Source organism: Myripristis murdjan, chromosome 20, assembly GCF_902150065.1.
Source record: "Myripristis murdjan chromosome 20, fMyrMur1.1, whole genome shotgun sequence".
Classification (NCBI taxonomy): domain Eukaryota; kingdom Metazoa; phylum Chordata; class Actinopteri; order Holocentriformes; family Holocentridae; genus Myripristis; species Myripristis murdjan.
In genome coordinates this window covers 13,328,440-13,348,008 of record NC_043999.1, presented here as the reverse complement: position 1 = coordinate 13,348,008, position 19,569 = coordinate 13,328,440, and the positions used below count along the sequence as shown (strand labels likewise).

The following is a 19,569-nucleotide window of genomic DNA, read 5'->3' as shown; positions in this document are numbered from 1 at the left end:
CACACCCACACACACAGAGACAGCAGACAGAAACTAAATGATGCTTCAAGAAAGAAATACAGACGGAGAAAGTGTCTGGGGAAGCCTTGTCGTTCAATCTCTCCGCTGGCTCTTGAGTTTATCTTTCTCAAATGTTTGCCGGTTGTCATTTCTTTCCTTTGCTCGCATCCGTCGGCTTCCCAGAAACTCCTCGTGCCTTTAGACGTTTATTTCCCCGCACTTGTTTCTCAATACGGCGCATTTAATCTCCTGTTTATATTAACGTAAAAGAAAAAAAAATCCAAAATGTGTCTGGACTCAGTCATTATTGCTTTGATACTGAGCATGCTGCTTCCTTGGTAGGTTTTTTTTCATAAGCCAAGCCACAAACTCATGACTCAATATTACTGCACTGTATGTACCTTACACAGTTATTGATCATAGAACAACAATAAATTGGCACTATTCAATTATTTGATCAAAATGTTTATTTAAAATGCAAGAAGTAATGTCTCTCAAATCATGGAGGCCAACAGTTGTGTTTATAATCTATAGCAACAAGATTTCAAGACTTATTTTTCCCCCAATGCGCTAACAGGATCTTTGTGCTGCGTGTCTGCAGTAATACAAAACAGAGAGAGTGGTGCAATATGCAAAACAAGTTTTTTTTTTTCATTATATGTGCTTCACTAAACACAATTGGACTTCTTGTCCCTGAGCAATTATTTCCTGTTGTTGTTGATGTTAGACGTCCCATTTATAGTTTCAGAATGTTTATTAATTATGATAAATTGTTGCCAGCATTGTTTTTCCCCTAAGTGGTCGCAATTTCAATTCCAGGTATTTTCAAGAAGGCCTTAGACCGTCTTCACTTTGGCTTTCTGAAACCTGCAGCTGTGGCAGTGCAGTAGCCTTAGATGGCCCTGACACTAGATAGCATGCAAGCTTATACCCACTGCACAAATTTTAATACTATATCATACTGCAGTGATGCCTAGTTCCTGTTCCTCTTTTCTAATCCTCTATTTGAAGAAGAAAAAAAAAAACAAATGATTTACTTAGTATGCATGTGAAAGAAAGATAAGTGAGATAACCCAGTGCAGAGATAACCCATCTTTTTTTACGAGATGCTTATGTTTCTCAGTTGCCAGTGGTATGAATTGATAGTTTAATAGAACATGCATAGATAATCAGAGACCTGGGAATTGATTTACTCAAAGGAATCTGTAGTATGGTTTTCTCCTGTCTTGCAGTCGTTGTGTGAGGCGTGCTCATCAGTGTAACAAAAACGGCTGTCAGTCCTCTCGTAAGGCAGAAGTACAAGGCTGTCTTTTCGATTGCTCCACTCGGGGTTGTGACACAGCTTTTCTGCTCAGCGCTTGCCAACTTAATGCAGAAATCAGCCTCCGTCTTTGTCTTTGAAGTGCTCGTGGTCTTTACCTGAGGCAGGCGTGGGTGTTTGTTGAACCGCCTGCACGCCGTATCTCAAGGGCACGAGGCTTCTCCATCATCAAACACTGTGGAATTCCTCCACTGGCGCTGGCTCGCTCTTTGTAATGCAGAGACAGCTGGGTACTTTGGAGATTTTGGCACCGCAATCTAGTGAGATGGAGCTATAACCATCAGTTGCCGCACTGGACTGTGATGTTGCTATTAGCCTCAACACCCTGTTGATAACAGAAGCAGTGGTGCTGATGGGGGGGGGGAGCTTTGTGTGGAAATTACCACCTGCGTCCTGTTGTGTCACTTTTTTTTTTTTTTTTTTGAGCAATCATAGAAATTGTATGTGCAGAGTGTTTATGGAAAATGGCACCGCACATGGATATTAAAAGTCTTGTTTTTGTGTTGTTGACAGGGTGAAGTCTTTGCCAGGCTTGAGAAGTTGAGCTCTGCGCTCGAGTTCAACAGGGCCACTTCCTGATGATGACAGTAAACATGGGTAAGTAGCAGGAGCCCATGCAGGTCATGCATACACATTTACTCAGACACACACACACACACACCTTTCACACTTCCTCTAGCAGGAACAGTACTCAGGCACAGCTTACGAGTGTGAAAAAAAATATGCTTGTATGAGAGAGGAAAAGTGAGAGAGAATACTTAACAGCTCTATATTCTCCAGATGGCCCATTTTGTGCTCGCTTGTTTTGGTCGTTTTTTATACCTTTTTGTTTTTGCCCCCACTTTTTGCCGCAGTTGCGCACTGAAACTTGATTGTGCGTGCAGAAGGGCTCAAAGTGTGCACAGATATACTCCTAATATTCAAAGCATAAACACCAGCAGATTACAACGCAGCGGGTCTGTTTGTATTTGCACACGCCAGGCCTGTGAACACACATTCTCAGACATCTATGCAAACCCATTCACTCACACACACACACACACATACTCATGCATACACACATCTTCCATTCACTGTGATATCTCTCGAACAATAGATGTTTGCATGTTCGCAGATCTGTCCCCGTGCTGTGCTCTTACATAAACGCCTGACCTCCACAAACAGCGCTTAAAATATTGGATCAATATTTTTTGGCCATTGTTTCCATTCCAAACCAAACACAATGTACCATGCATCATACTTGGAGTGTACACCACCAGCTGTTTAATGTTTAGTTCCTTCCAGTGGGATCAGCAGGTAACCGTGTTGCTGTGTTTTCACAGATGACGGTCTCCAAAATGGACCCGGACAGCATAGGAACTCACAAGGTAGGCCCTGTTCTCCCCTGCCGAGTGAACAGTATTGACTAATGCTCAGCCTGCGCACACAAGGCCCTTCATAAGAGCTCAACGCGTTTGCATTACTTAACAATCCAGTGGTAATAAAACCAAACAGGCCGAGTGAGAGACACAAGGAATGCAACAGCCTTCAGATACTTAGCAGAAAGATTTGTTTGCAGATATTTCCCCAGTGAAAAGACCTTCAGCATAGACCTTGTACAAGCATTTATTGCGCAACTCATGTCACACCCACTCACAATACCTGAGATTACATCAGAGCCATTATGCCAAGTGAAAGATTAACTACAAGGGTTTGAACATTATACCTATTAGGTGTTAAATTAGCTCAACTGCAGTTTCACTCGGTGGCAAGGTCGAGCGTTGCCTATATGCTGATTGCTATGTGTGGTGTATATGTGTGTTTGAGTGTGTGTGTGTGTGTGTGTGTGTGTGGCTGTGCGTCAGAGCCACGGCAGTGAGCTCAGTCTGTGCGCTGCTGCTGCAGCAGTGAGGACACGTTTGGCTCCAGCTGCTAATCCTGCCGGATGCCTTTGCCATGATGTGTCTCTGCGCACCAGGAAATCCCCTCAATGTCTTCATTCACGGGGCCCCTGAGCAAGGCAGCCTGCCTCACACACACACACACACACACACACACAGACACACACACCGCCTCACTGGACTTTGTTAGCCAGCACTTTACAGCACTCGCTCTTCACAGCTAGTGCAACCCTTTAAACACCACGGGGCACTATCTCCTGTAACTTCAGGAGCTCAACCTTCAGCTCCCCACTGTTTTTAGCTCGTGTGATTCCTGTGCACTTGCCGCTGCCAGTTCTAGCTCCAGTATAATCACTCTCACTCCCCATTAAACTCTAAGCACATTTTAGCGGCTAAAACTTGAATGCTAGTTCCTGACTGGGTTTCATCCCCCGCTACTTTCACAGCAGCAGCAGCAGCAGCAGCAGCCTGAAAAAGGAGATGCAAAATGATGATGCAACTCTCAGCAATCAGGCAGCATTGTGTACTAAAGCTAGCTCCAGTTTGCTTCCTGGAACTTCCCCTTTTCTCATGCCAGTCATATTTCACATTAAGGCACAAATCAGAGGAAATCACCCCAGCCATCTCACTTTGGTGACTTCATGTCTATACATACCAAAACAACCAACCAACCAAACAAACAAACAATCACAAAAGTCAGCCATGCTGGTTCACAAAGTTCTTGAACTTGCTTTGCATTTGGTTTTTGAGGCTGTTTTTTTCATGGCCCCTGGCTCTGCTGGGCGGTTAATGTGTTAGTTGGTTGCCTTCCACTGTGCCGGTGGTTAGCCTTGGCTGCCCAGGCCCTGGCACCAGCCGTGGCTCAGGCACGGTGATGTAATACCTTAATTTATAGGCAGCCGTCATAGCCAGCTCACCACGCATTTCTCACACACTGGACACAAGCTGCCACCCCCCCATTTCTTCCTTTTTTTTCTTATTACACATGCACTACATGCAGCAGACGCACACAAACACACACACACACACACACACACACACACACACACACACACCCCACAGGCCCCTGCTGTTTGTTTTGTATCCTTGACTGCGAGTGTGCAGGGTAGTCCAGAGCTCTGAGCCCGTTGAGCCTCTGTGAGAGAGAGAGAGAGAGAATAGGAGAGAGAGAGAGAGAGAGAGAGAGTGTGTAGGAGAGAAAGTAAGAGAGAGAGAGAGTGGGAGAGAAAGAGAGTGGGAGAGAGAGAGTAAGAGAGAGAGAGTGGGAGAAAGAGAGTAAGAGGGAGAGAGAGAGAGAGAGAGAGTAGGAGAGAGTAAGAGAGAGAGAGAGAGAGAGAGAGAGTAGGAGAGAGTAAGAGAGAGAGAGTGGGAGAAAGAGAGAGTAAGAGAGAGAGAAAGAGTGAGTGAGAGGGAGAGAGAGAGAGTAGGAGAGAGACATAAACATATTGCACATCATACTTTCAAACATACATTCATACCTTTCATCAGAAGTATTTTGAAAAGTGCACAAATGCAGGTCGGTAATGTAGCCAAAGTTGGGCAAACGGTTCAGAAGACGGAGAGCCAAGTGTAAAAACCTTTTTTTTTTTTTTTTTTTTTTTTTTTTTTGCAAGGGTTCTCTTGTGCTCAGATTCAAAGATTGCGTAAAAATAGTTGAATGGAAATCCTCACTTGTGTAGTTTCTGTGTCCACATAGTGAAGCAGCTGATGCAGCTTCATATCAGCCCTCTCCAAAAACACTGCAGTCAATGGAAACCGTTTGTTTATTTTTCCAAAAAAAATAACCATAAAATTGCTGCAAAGTGCATAATTCAAGCGCTCCGAAGCCAAATAACGGCACCGTGGGTCCATAAATCACAGCCGTTTTCTTGCTGTGCGGTGTAACGTTCGTTTCTATCATTCCGCTTGACGCACAGTGAAAATCCTGATTTAGAAACTGTGCATTTCTTGGTGTGACCGCGGAGAGCCTGTGCAGAAATTCACAATTTCCCTGCCATTTCTGACTCAGTTCAATCAAAAAGCCATTAATTTTCTGATGTGGGATAATGCAGTTAACCAGCTCCCTGTTGGGAACAGAGACAGTGAGTCAGTTCCTTCCTGTTGGAGTGGACAGGCCTGGTCAAGCAGTTAGTCATCCTCCACCGCTGACAGCTTTTGTAAGTGTGGCAGTCTTACTCTGCAGGTCCCAGTGGGGAATTTCCATCATTTCCTTCATCTAGTGTTTAAGCCTGCAGCTATGAGTGAATGTATCAAATATGTAACCTCTTCGATAAGGAGCATTGTGTGTGGCTGAGAGGAGTTTCCCTTTCAGTACCTGTGTGCTTGTTTACATTAGTGTGATTTCATCCTTTTTTTTTTCCTTTATCATCCCTCCCGTCTTATCTCTTAAGCACTGCCACAGAGAAAGAATAGACGAGCTCAAAAGGCTCCCGTACCTGTTTGCTATTCATACCATTACCTGCTCGCCGCACAGTTAAAGAAACCACACAAGTAGTAATACACCTTAGATAGACTGCTGCATAAAGATAAACACACACACACACCCCTTTAAATTATACGTCACTCTCAATCACTTGGTACTGGATGGGTGTGGAGACGTTTGTGAGGTCTGGATTTCTGGTGTGCTAGTCATTTATTGTAGGAAAATCACAATAGTAAGGGTGTGCTGAGAGAGGGGGAGGGGGGGGGGGCGCTCCTCGCTGCACCCCTGCTGCTCGCGCCTGATTGTCAAACAGGTCACCGTGCTCCTTAGACTGTCACTCGGCTCCGTGTTGCGTCAGTGTCTGGCAGTGACGTGGCAGCCGGCTGCTATAAGTCATCAGTGTACACACTGCATTTATGAGTCTGCTCTGTTGTCTGGCACTATATATATTTTTTTTACTCCACATAAACTGGCCAGATGCAGATGATGTGACTGTGTGTTACAGCAGCAACAGAGTTTGATTAAAAAAATAAAAAAATTCAGCTATCTAAAACATTGACAGTAAACGCCGTGTTCTGGTTTCAGTCTTTTGAGATCTTTAGAGTGAAGTCTTCCTGCTCGATCGGCCATTTTTCATCGACATTCAGAAAACACAAAGGGAGAAATACACAGAGACCAAATTCTCCATTGACAGGAGATCCAGTGCACCACAATACAATGCAAACACAAGACGTGCTGTGTTTGCATAATGGGCGCAGTGCACTGTTTCTTGCAATACAGCAATCGGTGTTACTCAGTCTGCCAGCACAGTGACCCTCAGCTGAATGCAACAAGTTCTGGAGGCAGTAAGCATTCTGGGAAATGTAGGAAATCAACAACTGAGGCAGATGAAGAGAAAGCGTGGTACACCGAAAGCATAAATGACGACAAAAAATAACCCCTGGAGTGCCATAATCATCGCAGGCAGATGACTTTTATGTTGATGAGGATCTCAGAGTGGAAGCTACCTTTTAATTGGGAATGTCATCATGTTTTGTATGTGCGTGCGTGCGTGTGCATGTGCATATTTGTCCTCGTACAAGTGTGCGTCAATGTGTGCAACCTGCTGAGTGTGTGTGTGGATAGCGTGACCCCCGGGTGAACCCAAGTGACTGGCCCACTGTCGGGGAACAGCTGGCGATGGGAGCCATACAGTGGGAACGAGATCAAATGGCATCTCAGACCCCATCTGCTCCTGCTACTACCAATACACACACACACACACACACACACACACACACACACACACAGAGTCACAACACAGTACCCAATTGCCATGTGAATGACATTCCCAGTGGTCTTTCACAGACTGAGATCCCTTCTCGTGTGAAGAATGCGGTCTTTCCTGCAGGTGCTGTTTGTGTAGCGCAGCACACACCTGGCCTGGCTCCCTGGTGAACACAGTGTTAATGAATGCACCCAGGGCTCTGCTCCGAGGCAGGCAGGAGCCGAGGTCAACAACCTCTTCTTTATATTGTAATCACTGCACTCACATAATTGGTTCTATTAAAGTCTCTTGATATGGTAATACTTGACATGCTCATCTGCATGATTGCCTCTCTTGCACATGACTGTGTGTGTGTGTGTGTGTGTGTGTGTGTGTCAGAAATGGAGAGCCAGAGATGGAGTGGTGCGCAGTTCAACAGCTTCAGTCCGCATTGGCTGGTTCGCTGTATGAATTGTAAAGTGTATTTTTAAAGTCTTGATTCCCAGGGAGGAATTTATGTATTTTAAACACGCACGACCGGTTCGCGTTTAGACGCCGCTTTCTCCATCAAAGCCGACAGAATCTGCGCATGCCTGGTTACAAAGCCCACATCCCGGTCGTGTTGATTCTGATTCTGAATCCGTCAGGCAAAGGAAAGGGGAAGAAAAAAAAAAAAAAAAAGATCATTCCTCGTCCGATGGGGAGGGAGAGCACATTTCAGCCGAGGAACCGTGTTCTCGGAATCTCTCTGTTGATATAAAGTTAAATACTTTTCCACCATTCCCTTTGAAGTGCTTAATGACCAAGCTGCAGGCTGCGCGCTCATACACACATCACCCCCTGCGACACGCGCACTCATAGACACACGCTCTGCATTATTAATCACCCTCGCACTTTCATAGCTTTTGTATGCAGCGTACAGTATTTGAGGGCTCTCAGCAGCGTAATCCAAACACAGCCGCAGAGTTCCTCGTCTTATTCACGCCGTAGTACAGAGATAGCGATAGAGATCAGGGGCGTTCCTCAGCCGAGCTTTGCTGTGGGCGAAGAGAAAACACTTCAGGGTGATTTATTATCTTTATTTTTAGTTCCTTGACACCGCTCGAATAGTGATTATGTCAGAGAGAAATCACTGGATTCTTTCCATAGTCGAAACTCCCCAGATAGGATCGGAACAGGAAGTAGGGAGCCAGGTGTTAGCTCATCGCCTGGCCTGAGCCAACACAGCCACCGACGCAAGCCACACAGGCCACAAAGCCACGAGTATGCATCGGCCCTTTCTCGATGTTTCCTCCACTGAGTTAAAACCCTTAGTCATCGTGCCGCAACAGAGACGTTCTCTGTGTAAACTCATGTCGAACAGCTTAATTGGATGTGACACGCGTCAACGTTTGTTTTTCTCTGTCTCCTCTCTCTAGATGATGAGGAGGCTCTGAACTCCATCATGAAGGACCTGGCAGCCCTGGGTCGCTGCTACACCCAGCACAACAGCCACAAGCCCAAGAACAGAACCCTGCTCTACAAACAGGTACACGTCACACCCGCTCATGCTGTTCCCCCGCGGAGCCGTCACATGTTTTAGTCCATTTTCATGCTCCACACCCTTAAATTAACTTGCACAGAACCCCCGTTTGACGTCATTTTGCACATACTGGGTATTAACAAGGACCCAACAATACAATAAATATCACAAGATACAACTCACAATACAATTTGTATCGTGATACACTGCAATCTGGTAAAGAATTGACTGAAAATGTGTAAAAAGAGCTTAAAATACAACCTACTGCGCAATATCTTGGCAGACGACTAAAATATAAAACACTTTATTGTAAATCGACAAACGGACTCAAAAGAATTTAATTCAAAGCCTCACTTCTTATCACTGTGCACTTAAATGTCGAGCTCAAAACATCATTTGAAACACACTGGATACGAGAGGCCGGAGATTCAATACAGTACTGCAAAAATAATACCACAATTCTCAGCTGTATTATTTTTTTTTGCACAACTTTAGATGTCATTAGCACACTGACAGGTTCAGTGGTCAAATTAATGCTAAAATCACTCATTTTTTTTGTATTAGAACCTCTCTAGAGAATTAAATTATAGTGAAATGAAGCTGTTCCTGTCAGTGCGGGGCCTCTCGGACCTCGCTCTGAAACCCACTGTGCTCGTCAGTCGTTTCATCATCGCGCACGCCGCAGGCATCACAGGATTCAGGATATATTTAAACGTCTGCTCTGAGCGTGGCTGCGCTCGTCGGAGTGATTGTGTAAACTTTATCGCAGACACCTCGGCCTGACTTCCTCCCTGATTCGTCTACATCCTGACAGCTGCTGGCTGACAGTGACGGATGAGGGTTGTGCTGCTTCGCCGTGAGGAAGACACAACTAAGAGGAGTAGATGTACGCCTCCGTCTCACTCAGGCACACGTTACAGGCGCTAATGTGAGGGTGTGGAGGTACAAACTGCACTTTGAGGCAGAGCTGAGATTATAGGATAAATTAGTGGGTTGTTACATGTCACAGGTACTCATAATAGCCCTGACCTGTTTATTATAACAATGTAAAATATGGTCTAAATTATGATATGTTGATTCAGTCAATTTATAGAGTTAAATTTGAAGTCACCCCTGACATGAAGCTAAAGAACATTATAGGTTTCAACTGAAGTCCATGAGTCATCTTTGGTCCTTTGCCTACAACGTATATGCAGCCATGTCTTAGGGGACAGACTCAGCTCCAGTTTTCAAACCTTGACTGATGATCTTCGAGCAGCAAGTTTTCCCCATCCGAGATTTATTGGATTATAATGGATTTTTTTTTTTTTTTTACAGTGAAAAACTCTGTGTACACAGGCTTTAATTCTTCCCAATCACCTTGTGCCTCCTGTAGAAGTCGTTTCCTCGTGCATTTGTTCCCTCATGTCTGTGGAATGATAATTGGCAAATCCTCTTAAAGCAGCAATGTTTACGATGAGACATAAACAAACTGGCGAGAGCGGAGAGAGAGTTTCCGCTCCGAGTGGCACTGTCCTCTGTGTTTCTCGGTAAACCCCTCGTCTTCACCCGCCAGCCCTTATTGATAACATGCTAGTGTTGGTTTATCAGTGTGACCTCATGCAGACATGCAGGCTCCTCTGGATTCCTGCCACCTTCTGCGCTGCCTTTGTGAATAGGAACCTTTCTTTCTCTTATGGTATCTTTGACATTGTGTTGAAGGATCATGTGTTTATCTTTGCATAGCGACCGCGAGAGGTCTTGCAAATATCTGTTACAGCAAAGACGGTGGTGCCGTGCCGAAAGTGGTGCCTTAATTACACAAAATGCGCAAAACTGCACAGCCGTATCATTAATAACGCTGTTGTGGCATTTATATTACTTTTACAGCTTATCATTTTCATTTCTTCAGCAATCCATTTCCCAAATGCAGCCGTGAAACAGTTTAACTTTCCACAGCCATAACTCTTCTGTGTTGTTATTTTTCCTTTCAACAGGATTTAAGAGTCAAGCTGGAGCATGAGAGAGAGAAACGGTACGGTGGAACCTTCTTATTGTTTTTTTCTCCTCCTCTTTCCAAGCCCAAACTCCTCAGTTCGGATCTTTTTGTTATGCTTTGCCATGCATGGGATTCTGTGTCCAGGGGAAATCACAGTAACATGCCAGAGTGCCATAAAGAGAGGGAAAATTCCTGCTTTGACATTTAGCCGAGGCCTTGTGTTTCAGACTCAGATGGGCTGTTAGAGAGCGGGAAAGAGAGAGACAGCCAAGGAGAAAGAATGAGAGAACGCATGAAGAGCGAGAGCCAAGTATTTCAGTTCAGCGTCAAGTCTCCCAGGCACACCCCGTATTAATGCTCCATGCTCTCTCTCTCCCTCCCTCCCTCTCTCTCTCTCTCTCTCTCCCTCCCTCCCTCCTTCTCTCTCTGTATCCTTCACATCCCGACCTGACGCAGTCATCTGTCCTCTGTCCCACTACCAGCTTCAGCCACAGTTACTTAAGAGGCAGAGCATGCACATGGTTACAGTAACTCCGTCTGGAGACAGTCTTACGAGCACGTTTTTTTTTTTTTTCTTTCCCAACAAGGTGCCTTACAATTTGTTTACCATGTCGCAGCACTTTGAAGCCGAGGAGCCCAGTATAAATTACAAGAAGGGCGCTTTTGAGCGAGAGAGACTTTATTTGGCGGTGCACTGTGCTGTGTTTGCACTGGGACTGCGGCGCCATCGTTCCATGTATGGGCTCTGCGCGCGACCGAGTCTCTCAGGTCCTTGTCGAGGCTTTTAGCAAAACATCCCGGGAGAGGTCCGAGTTCACAGACGGGTCCCCATGAGCACCGCCATGGACGATCCGCAGAGAGGCACTGACTGAGCTGCGAACAACTCCTTGGGAGAAAACGACAAACACAGAATGCTCCCTTTGGTGGAGAAACACCAGAACGTACTAGAATAATCGCCTCGATTCATCAGAATATAAAACAGAGAGGGGGGCATCGGTTCGGTTGAACGAGGCCGTGATTAGAAAGCCACAAGCTCATCGGAGTGAGAATGTGAGGAGAAACGGCATGCTTCTCAGGCAGAATACGGTTTCACACTGGGCTTCTCCTCTGTTTCACAGCCCTAATTGGCTACTGCTGAGGAGGAGACGAGTTTTTCATGTTCCTGTCTCTCTCCGTCTCTGCCTCCCTCTGTTCCTCTGTCTCAGTCACAATCTCCCCTCACACTGCACTGCTCTCTTGGAACAGACAGACGAGAACTCGCTCTGGAAGACGCCATTCACAAAATTCAAAGGCAACCTCTTTCCCCCCATTTTTTTTCCCCCCGATTCCCAGTGTCACTTCACGCTTCTCTTTCTCCTCTTGTCATTTTTTTTTTTTTTCGTTAGCTGTCTCTCCATTACGCTCACTGGTTAAATGTCAACCATCAACCGTCCAGGCTCAGACCAGTTTCACTTTGATTCAGATCCTTGTTTTGGAAATCAGTAGGATATCCTCAGTTTACAGGGGGGAAAAAAATTGTTTAGTTGCAGTTGCACGACTGTTACATGTTGCTGCATCAGAGTTATTGTCACCCACCGACAAGAACTGCACCACCAAATCGAATCACATTTTAGCTTTGAATAACCTCCACCTCAATTAAGGTGATAGGACTCCCTGAGTCAGGATAACCGTCTTGTCTGTCCACAGCAGAGTCCACAGTGGAATCTAATTGGACAGAGTCTCTTTTTATTGGCAAGTGTTGAAGGTTTGGGGCAGGAAATAGGAGCTGTGTCTCTCTCTTCCCCTGGCCCTGCCTCAGGGTCTTTTGCCAGAGAGTGAAGGAACACAGCCAGACCTTTTTTTCTGAGTGGATATGAGTGATTGTGTGTGTATATGTGTGTGTGTGTGTGTGTGTGAGAGAGAGAGAGAGCGAGAGACTGTAAGAGTGTCAATGTGCAGGCATGTGTGAAAGCATGCTTTTTACACCATGTATTTGTGTGCTTTCGTGGTGTGTGTGTGTGTGTGTGTGTGTGTGTCCGCATGCTTGTGCAGAGGAAGGAAAGCCATATCAATCGGAGCAGCATCCTCATGCTCCCCTCCTCCACGTCCCTCCAGCTCCTTCCAGCCCTTTTATCACACACATCATCACTGCGTATAAACAGAGACGGAGAGCATTTAGCCGTGCTGCTGCTCGCCCTCTGATCTCCAGGCCTCCCAATTCCCAGAATCCTCTCCTCAAATGGGGGACCAATGAGCCGTCATTAAGATAGGGAGTGTCTTGGCCTCTGATGAGGAAATGATGGGATAAAAACAAGCCCTTTTATCGGGTTACTACGAGGAGATAGCAGGCAGCCGATTCTTCAAAAGCAGAGGACGAGAGAGTGGGAGATGCAGGATAGATGGGAAAGAGGAGAAGAGCTAATGGCAAGGGCCCCGGTCCGCGTCTTTCTCCTCTTTCTCCCAGGCTGTCTCCTTCATTTTCTCGCTCTCTCCGTCCGTAAATATATCTGTCGGACTGCGTATCTTTCATTCTGTCACTCTTTAAAAGAGGAGGGAAAGACACACTTCCTGCTGCTTTTGCTGCTGTTCCAGATTTTTTCCCCCTTTCCTCTCAGGAAGTTTCCCATCTGCCTTTGTGCTGGCTTAGTGGAGAGGCCCAGCGGTGTTGAATCAGTGGCTGATGCACACCCTGATTGGGAAGCACACTCATGCATGTGCAGCTTCACACACACACACACACACACACACACACACACACACACAAACTTAAATACGCATATGTGCACTGCAGACACTCACTGATAAGGTCAGACGGGCAAAGCGTACACAAACCATAGATAAACACTGACATACACATGCATCAGAGAGGTAGTTCTGCTGCATCCTCCTCCTTTGGTTGATTAATGCCACTTGGCCATCCTGCTGGCTCGACTCGCTCCTGTCCTTGACCCGGCTGACCCGGCCCTTTTTACCCCTGTTAGCACAGAAATGCTCCCAGCAATGGGCTAGAAGGAGATGGCTACACGCTCGTCCAATCAGTAAATTCTTTAAAATAAATCGACATGTTCCTCTTTTGCTTCACCATCTGTCACAAGACCAGTGTAGCCACAAAGAATAGGAAAGCAATGAATTCATCATATTTATTAAAGCCTTTCCCTTATTTACACACACACTCACTGTCCTTTTTTCCCCCTTCTTGCCCTGTTATGTCATATATGCTAAAATACAGATGACACAGAGCTCTCAGGAAGTAAATGGTCACGCTTTATTTGAGGCTGAGTTCCTAAGACTGTGACTTGACAGCTGTCATCAGCATTAATGTTGAATATTTATGACTGCTGCCATCAGGTATATAACAGTGATTAAGGGCTCTAAATAAACTTGAACTTTAACTTGTGTCATTCAGTCACTTTCCTGGTAAATCTGACAGTGTGTTCACTCATCTCAAATTCTCATGAAAAAGACAAACTTTTCAGGGACAGTGACATAATTGCCCGAGTGACATTTAACATCAGTAATAAAGTGTGTCCCAGTCACCAGCCACAAGTGATCCATAACGCCCCCCCCACCACACACACGCACGAATCATCAGTGTTCATGACAGCTATCATGGTTATGACAGTGTTTTGTCTGTCTTATGAACACAATTTCTAATAAAGTGTTAATTATAGGCAGGGGTGGCTGCCAGTCAGCGGGTAACTTTGCTGAAATCTCACCTCAAGCTGAGAGCTGAACCTCAGCAGTCCATCGCACAGTCCACTGCTCATAAATGTTTCAGCGAGGTATCAGTTCCGCTCGCCCTGATCCCCGCTGCTTTTCTCTGCTTCCCAGAATCATCCCGTTCCAGAGGCCGCTGAAGATCAAGGAGCTGCTGCAGAAAGTCACAGAGGCCTTTGGCCAGCAGATGGACATGTTCTATACGGACAAGGAGGTACAAGAGCAGCGAGTGGACATGCAGCGGACTGATATGACACATCCTGTTTAGATTGTAGATCTCTGGCTGCTGTTGTGTATCCTGACTTTGTTAAGAGGCTCTGATGGGCATTACAACAAAGTGACTGATAATTTGCTCACGTTCCACTGCATTGTGTACAGTGTGTGCAATTTTCAACTGATTTTTATCGGCAGCAGAGCTTTCTGATTGGCTTTTTAGCAAATGCCTTCCCATGATAGTGAAATTTGATGATCTGAAGCAGAAAATGTGATTTATGCAGCTACCAAACATATATCAGAGCTGGATTAGCTCATTTACTCAGATATCAGTGAAAAGTAAGCAGTGTGGGCTTTTTTCGATTTAAAAACAAGTATTTAAGGTTAACAGTAGGGCTCAACTTGCAATGTTCATTGGAAGTTGAGGCTTAAGAGATTTTTGCATATTGCTTCCTCAGTCTAAGCAATGAAAACTATACTATTAACAGTTTACCTTTCTTTTATCTGAGTAATTGATTGACTAATAATTTCAGCACTAATTAATACATTATATATATGTAAAAAAAAAAAAAAGAAACAAACTGCATAGTAAAAACTAGTTTCTTGCCTGGAAGCAGATCTGCAATGGCCACTTTTCTTCATTTCACAATATCCCCCAAAGAGGCATATCGAGGCTGTGCCCAGCTTTGTATTGATTTATTTGCACAATGCTGTTATGGAACGTTGTGGAACATAGCGCCATGTCTGTTTTCTTGTCCTGTCAGCTGCTGCTGCCTCTGAAGACCCAGGAGGACCTGGACCGGGCGGTGCTGACGGTGGGCTGCAGCACAGGGGTGAACGGGCTGCTCAGGATATTGCTGAAAACTCCCAAGAACAACCATGTGAGTCCCTGCAGTATGCGGTGTGTGTGTGTGTGTGTGACTGCAGCCAGACTGAAAACACCTGCAGCTGAGGATGATGATGATCACTGTACTGTAGACATACCGTATGATGTTTGTTTTCAGTGTTTACAACAAGATTTACAGTACACAGCAACTAAACCACTGAGCTGAAAGTCAATTAGTCAGCCAACAGTTGGTGTAAAATAATGTATGAGCTCATTTTCTTTTTTAAACCAACACACTCATTTTGTAATGACTCCACTACTACAGGACTATTGTTTGCTGAAATCAAACACTTACACTTGGAGGACACAGACTTCCTCCACTGATTGACACGCTGATGTAACTGGACAATGATGTAATGCCGTCCTCACTTCCTCTCCCGTCCCGCTGTTCTCTGACCCCGTTCTCTCTCACCGCTGTCTTCCCCTCCTCCTCTGTTTCCTGTTGTGGCCGTGCAGTACCTACAGGTGAACAGCAGGGACAAGCAGACCGAGATGCGGTCGTCCAGGTCGCTGGGAGACCTGAAGGGCTCTCTGCTCAAGGGCTCGGAGAGGGTGCGCAAACACTCCACAGGTGAGTCAGCAGCGATTACAAGCGCACATAAAACTGTAAAATCACAGGGCGATCCGGCCAGCATTCGCCACGCCTTCATCTGCGCCGCCTCCGTGCACCAATCAAAATTCCATTACAGTCCTATCAAGGTGTCATTACGCTCCATTTCTACCAATCTCCCGTTCTGCCCACATCCGCCTCAACAGGGCGAGGAGAAAGAAGTCAGAAAGCACAGCGGGGAGCTAGAGCCAAATGCTGCTGATGTCAAGGTTTTTCGTGCAGGTGGGAAATCACCTGCCTCGGCCTCAAGGGTTGTTTGTCAGTGTTAATTTACAACACAAAGCGATGACACTGCAGCAGGAATTGGCCCTGCTTTCTCACACGCAGAACGTAAGAATGCGAGTTGGAGAATGTCTGAGGTGGACCTGACAGCTGTAACAGCTAGAGAGCTGTTAGGTCGAAGCAAGGACAAGTGTCCGCTCAAATACCGAGCAGCACTCCACCAACTTAGAGGCAACGCTCCACCACTTTGACCAGGATGAGGTCTGATCAGACTTAGGGCCCTATCTTGCGCCAGAGTCCCTAAACCCGTTATTTGGGGATTTAGCATTGCGCAAGAGGCGTTTCCCCGCAAAAGTTGCTATCTTGCGCGCCTCCCGTTATCCGTAAAACACCTTCGCTACCTGCTGTATTATGCATAGGTTTTTGGGCGTTACGCCAGTTAAACCAATCAGTGTGCCAGGTGCCATTGCCTTTAAGGGCAGGCTGCGCTATCCTAAATCCTAAATCCTAAACCCACGATGGAGAGAGGGAGGTAGATTTTCTCAGGGGTTCAACTGAGGCAAAAGCAAGGTGGCTTTATATATATTATATTATATATTATATTATAGGCGAGTTAATTCGGGAGGTGGAGCCACATGTGTCCAAGTGGACGTGTCACAAGGTTGTACTGATTGAGTAAAATCCCCGGGTCACACCACACACACACACAAGAGGCAGAGGTGGAACTATGTGTAAACTCATTTATTGACAAGGTAGATTGGGCAAATAAAATATTAAGAATAAAAATATAGCACAGCTGCTGGCTTATGATAAAACAATAAAACGTGCTGGCGTAAGTGTCCAATTAAAACAGTCTTTCCTCTAAACAGTCTATATGAGTAATATACTCAGTCCTTTCCGGCGGCGTCCTGGTATCAGTCCGACCGCGTGCGTGGCGAGGCTCTGTCGGGACGCGCATTGAAGCAGCCTGGGCGCGCTCTTGTAAAAGCCCAAATGGGATAGCGGGTGGTCCTGAGCACCCGCTATCCGCTTTCCCTAAAGTGTGTGCTCAAGATAGAAATTGTAGGGAATAAAACACACCCACGGACACACCTCCAGGCGCAAATGACGGAGTCGGCATAATGTACAGCGGGTAGTGTGGCCGCAAGATACCGTTTAGGGATAGTGGAAGCTCCTAAATGTGTAATTCACGGGTAGCGGATAGTGGCAACGGGTAGCGGGTGGCACAAGATAGGGCCCTTAAAGTGCTAGATTAAATCCTAATTCTGTATGAGTTGAGATTGGCGTTGTCTCATGTTTAGGCGTTTATGCATTAGGGCTTTGTTTTGGCAAGGACGTCAAATAAAATATATATCAGGATACATGGGTCACAATACAATTTGTATCACAAAGCATTACAGTACAGAATTTACTAAAAACATATAGATAGAGTTTAAAATACAACCCACTGCCTAATACCTGTGTAGACTAATGAAATATACAATATATGTGATGAACTGATTGACATGATATAAACGATTTGTTACTAATGACATTAATTAAGGTTCTGTTCCAATTAGATCTCTGGAATGAAACTCTAATTCATATTTTTGGTAACACCTGAGATTTTTTTTCCCACAGTCATAGTGTGCATGAGATAAATTCAAATTGAACCTGAGTTATGTGAGAGAAAGGGCCTTTTTCATGGCATGCCACACTCCAGGCAGATAAAACGCCGCATTCCAGCTATGTTGTCCCTCTCGGCATGTTTGGTAACAAAGCGTGAAGGTTTATTGTGCTGTGTGAAGTCTCAGGCTTGCCTTGTCCATTTACCAAATCTTTCCATTCCCCTTGTGTCAGGTCTTTTCCAGAAAGGGTGAATTTTCAGTCATATCTCGGCAACAGACACATGGCCCAAATGCTCAGACACGTACAAAACTGCAACCACACCAACTTACACTCACTTGTACACTGCTTTTTTTTTTTTTTTTTTTTTTTTTTTTTTGCATCGCGGCCGAAAACACTTTATAACAGCTGTCAGCACCAATCTTTCTCACGTAGCCCCAACTGCATCAGCGCTGTCACCATCCCGAGTCATATAAATTGTATAGAATTACCCGCTCTCTATCAATTCCCCCGCCTGCTGCAACTCGCAGGAAGAGAGGGAGACGGAGAGGCAGAGATAGAGGCAGAGAGTGCGGTGGCAGATGAGAGGTGACAGGATAGCAGTCGCACTGGATGGTTGAGTGAAGATGTGATGTGGGCCTGAGTACCTCGATGACGTGTAATGCTGTATGTGTGTGTGTGGGGGGGGGGGGTGTGGGGATGAAGTGAACAAGGAGAAAGAAATTAAACGGGAAAGGAAGCAGATAGAAGTTGAGCTTTCGGCTTTAACTAGGCTGTTTACTCAGACATTTTGACTACCTCCATCACACCTATACGCTAAGTCTTGGTACCCATCGGGCCCTTGTGTGCTTCCTCGGTATCTCTGTCAGCACAGCCTGCGACGGTCAGCCGCTCGGCTCCAGACACAGACGATAGGTCTTCTCACCATGTCAAGGACGAGTTCTCTCTCCATCATAGCTCAGCCGCGGCAGCATTTGTCACAGTAATTGAGGTTAGAGGTGGCGGCAGTATGGTTTAGTAAATCATTTCTTGTAGACCTGGCACCATTGAACTGGCACCAATGAATAACACCGTTACACCACTTTGTCCCCTTCTTTCCATCTCTTCATCTCTCTCTTACTCCCTCCACTCTTTCTTACATACTTTTTCCTTCTTTCCTGCTTATCTATTGTATTCTCTTATTTTTTTTTTTTTTACTCCACCCCTCTTTTCCTTTTTCTTGTTCTCACTCAATAACAATCCCTTGCTGCTCCCTATTCCTCCTTCCTCGCTTCACCCTCCAACCCTCCACCATCCCAGGTTCTCTGCACACAGGTCGGACGTCCCCGCCCCCAGGCAGTGTTCCTGAGGAGCAGCAGCAAATCGCCCGCCAGGGCTCCTACACCAGCATTCACAGTGAAGGGGAGTTCATCCCTGAAACCCTGGACCAGAATGTAAGAAACTGCCCGCGGCACAAAGACTCTGTACCTGACCTCTGTACTAGGGCTGCACAAATAATTGTCTATTTTTTGTCACCGCAATGTGAATATCACAACTGGCTGCAGTAACTGATTGTGAGTTTAGCCACACAAATACCATGCCATTCACCCTGGAACTTGCAAACTTCACACAGATACTGGCCAGTTACAGGGCGCCTAGCAACCAGGGCTCCCTCAGATTGGTTGCACTGTGGAAATACATAAGCATATGTTATTATCTGGACCTATTTTAACAATACACTGGACAAGACAGATTAAATCATTGTAATATCTGTTTATCTCAATTCATGCAGTTATTGCAGTATTTAATAGCATTATCACATATTGCATGTTCCCCTCTCTGTAATATTATCAGTGTTCACACTCTTATGTCCATAAACATGGAAGAATAGTGCACATGAGATGAATATGTTAAACAGCAAATAAAACTAATTAACAATTTAAGAGATCTGTATTGGAAGCATATCAGCTGGAATTTATAATTTGTAAA

General features: G+C 45.5%; 1 protein-coding gene across 1 annotated transcript in view; it reads left to right on the top strand.

Annotated features, from left to right (window-relative positions):
* The window catches only part of map3k22 (mitogen-activated protein kinase kinase kinase 22), a 40,506-nt gene that overhangs the window by 8,081 nt on the left and 12,856 nt on the right, over positions 1 to 19,569 (top strand). The window contains exons 2-9 of the mRNA XM_030079499.1: positions 1,835 to 1,918; positions 2,644 to 2,688; positions 8,288 to 8,397; positions 10,368 to 10,405; positions 14,180 to 14,279; positions 15,043 to 15,159; positions 15,621 to 15,735; positions 18,901 to 19,034. Of these exons, the coding sequence (XP_029935359.1) occupies positions 1,900 to 1,918; positions 2,644 to 2,688; positions 8,288 to 8,397; positions 10,368 to 10,405; positions 14,180 to 14,279; positions 15,043 to 15,159; positions 15,621 to 15,735; positions 18,901 to 19,034 (678 nt within the window). The 5' untranslated portion in view covers positions 1,835 to 1,899. The remainder of the gene's footprint in view (positions 1 to 1,834; positions 1,919 to 2,643; positions 2,689 to 8,287; positions 8,398 to 10,367; positions 10,406 to 14,179; positions 14,280 to 15,042; positions 15,160 to 15,620; positions 15,736 to 18,900; positions 19,035 to 19,569) is intronic.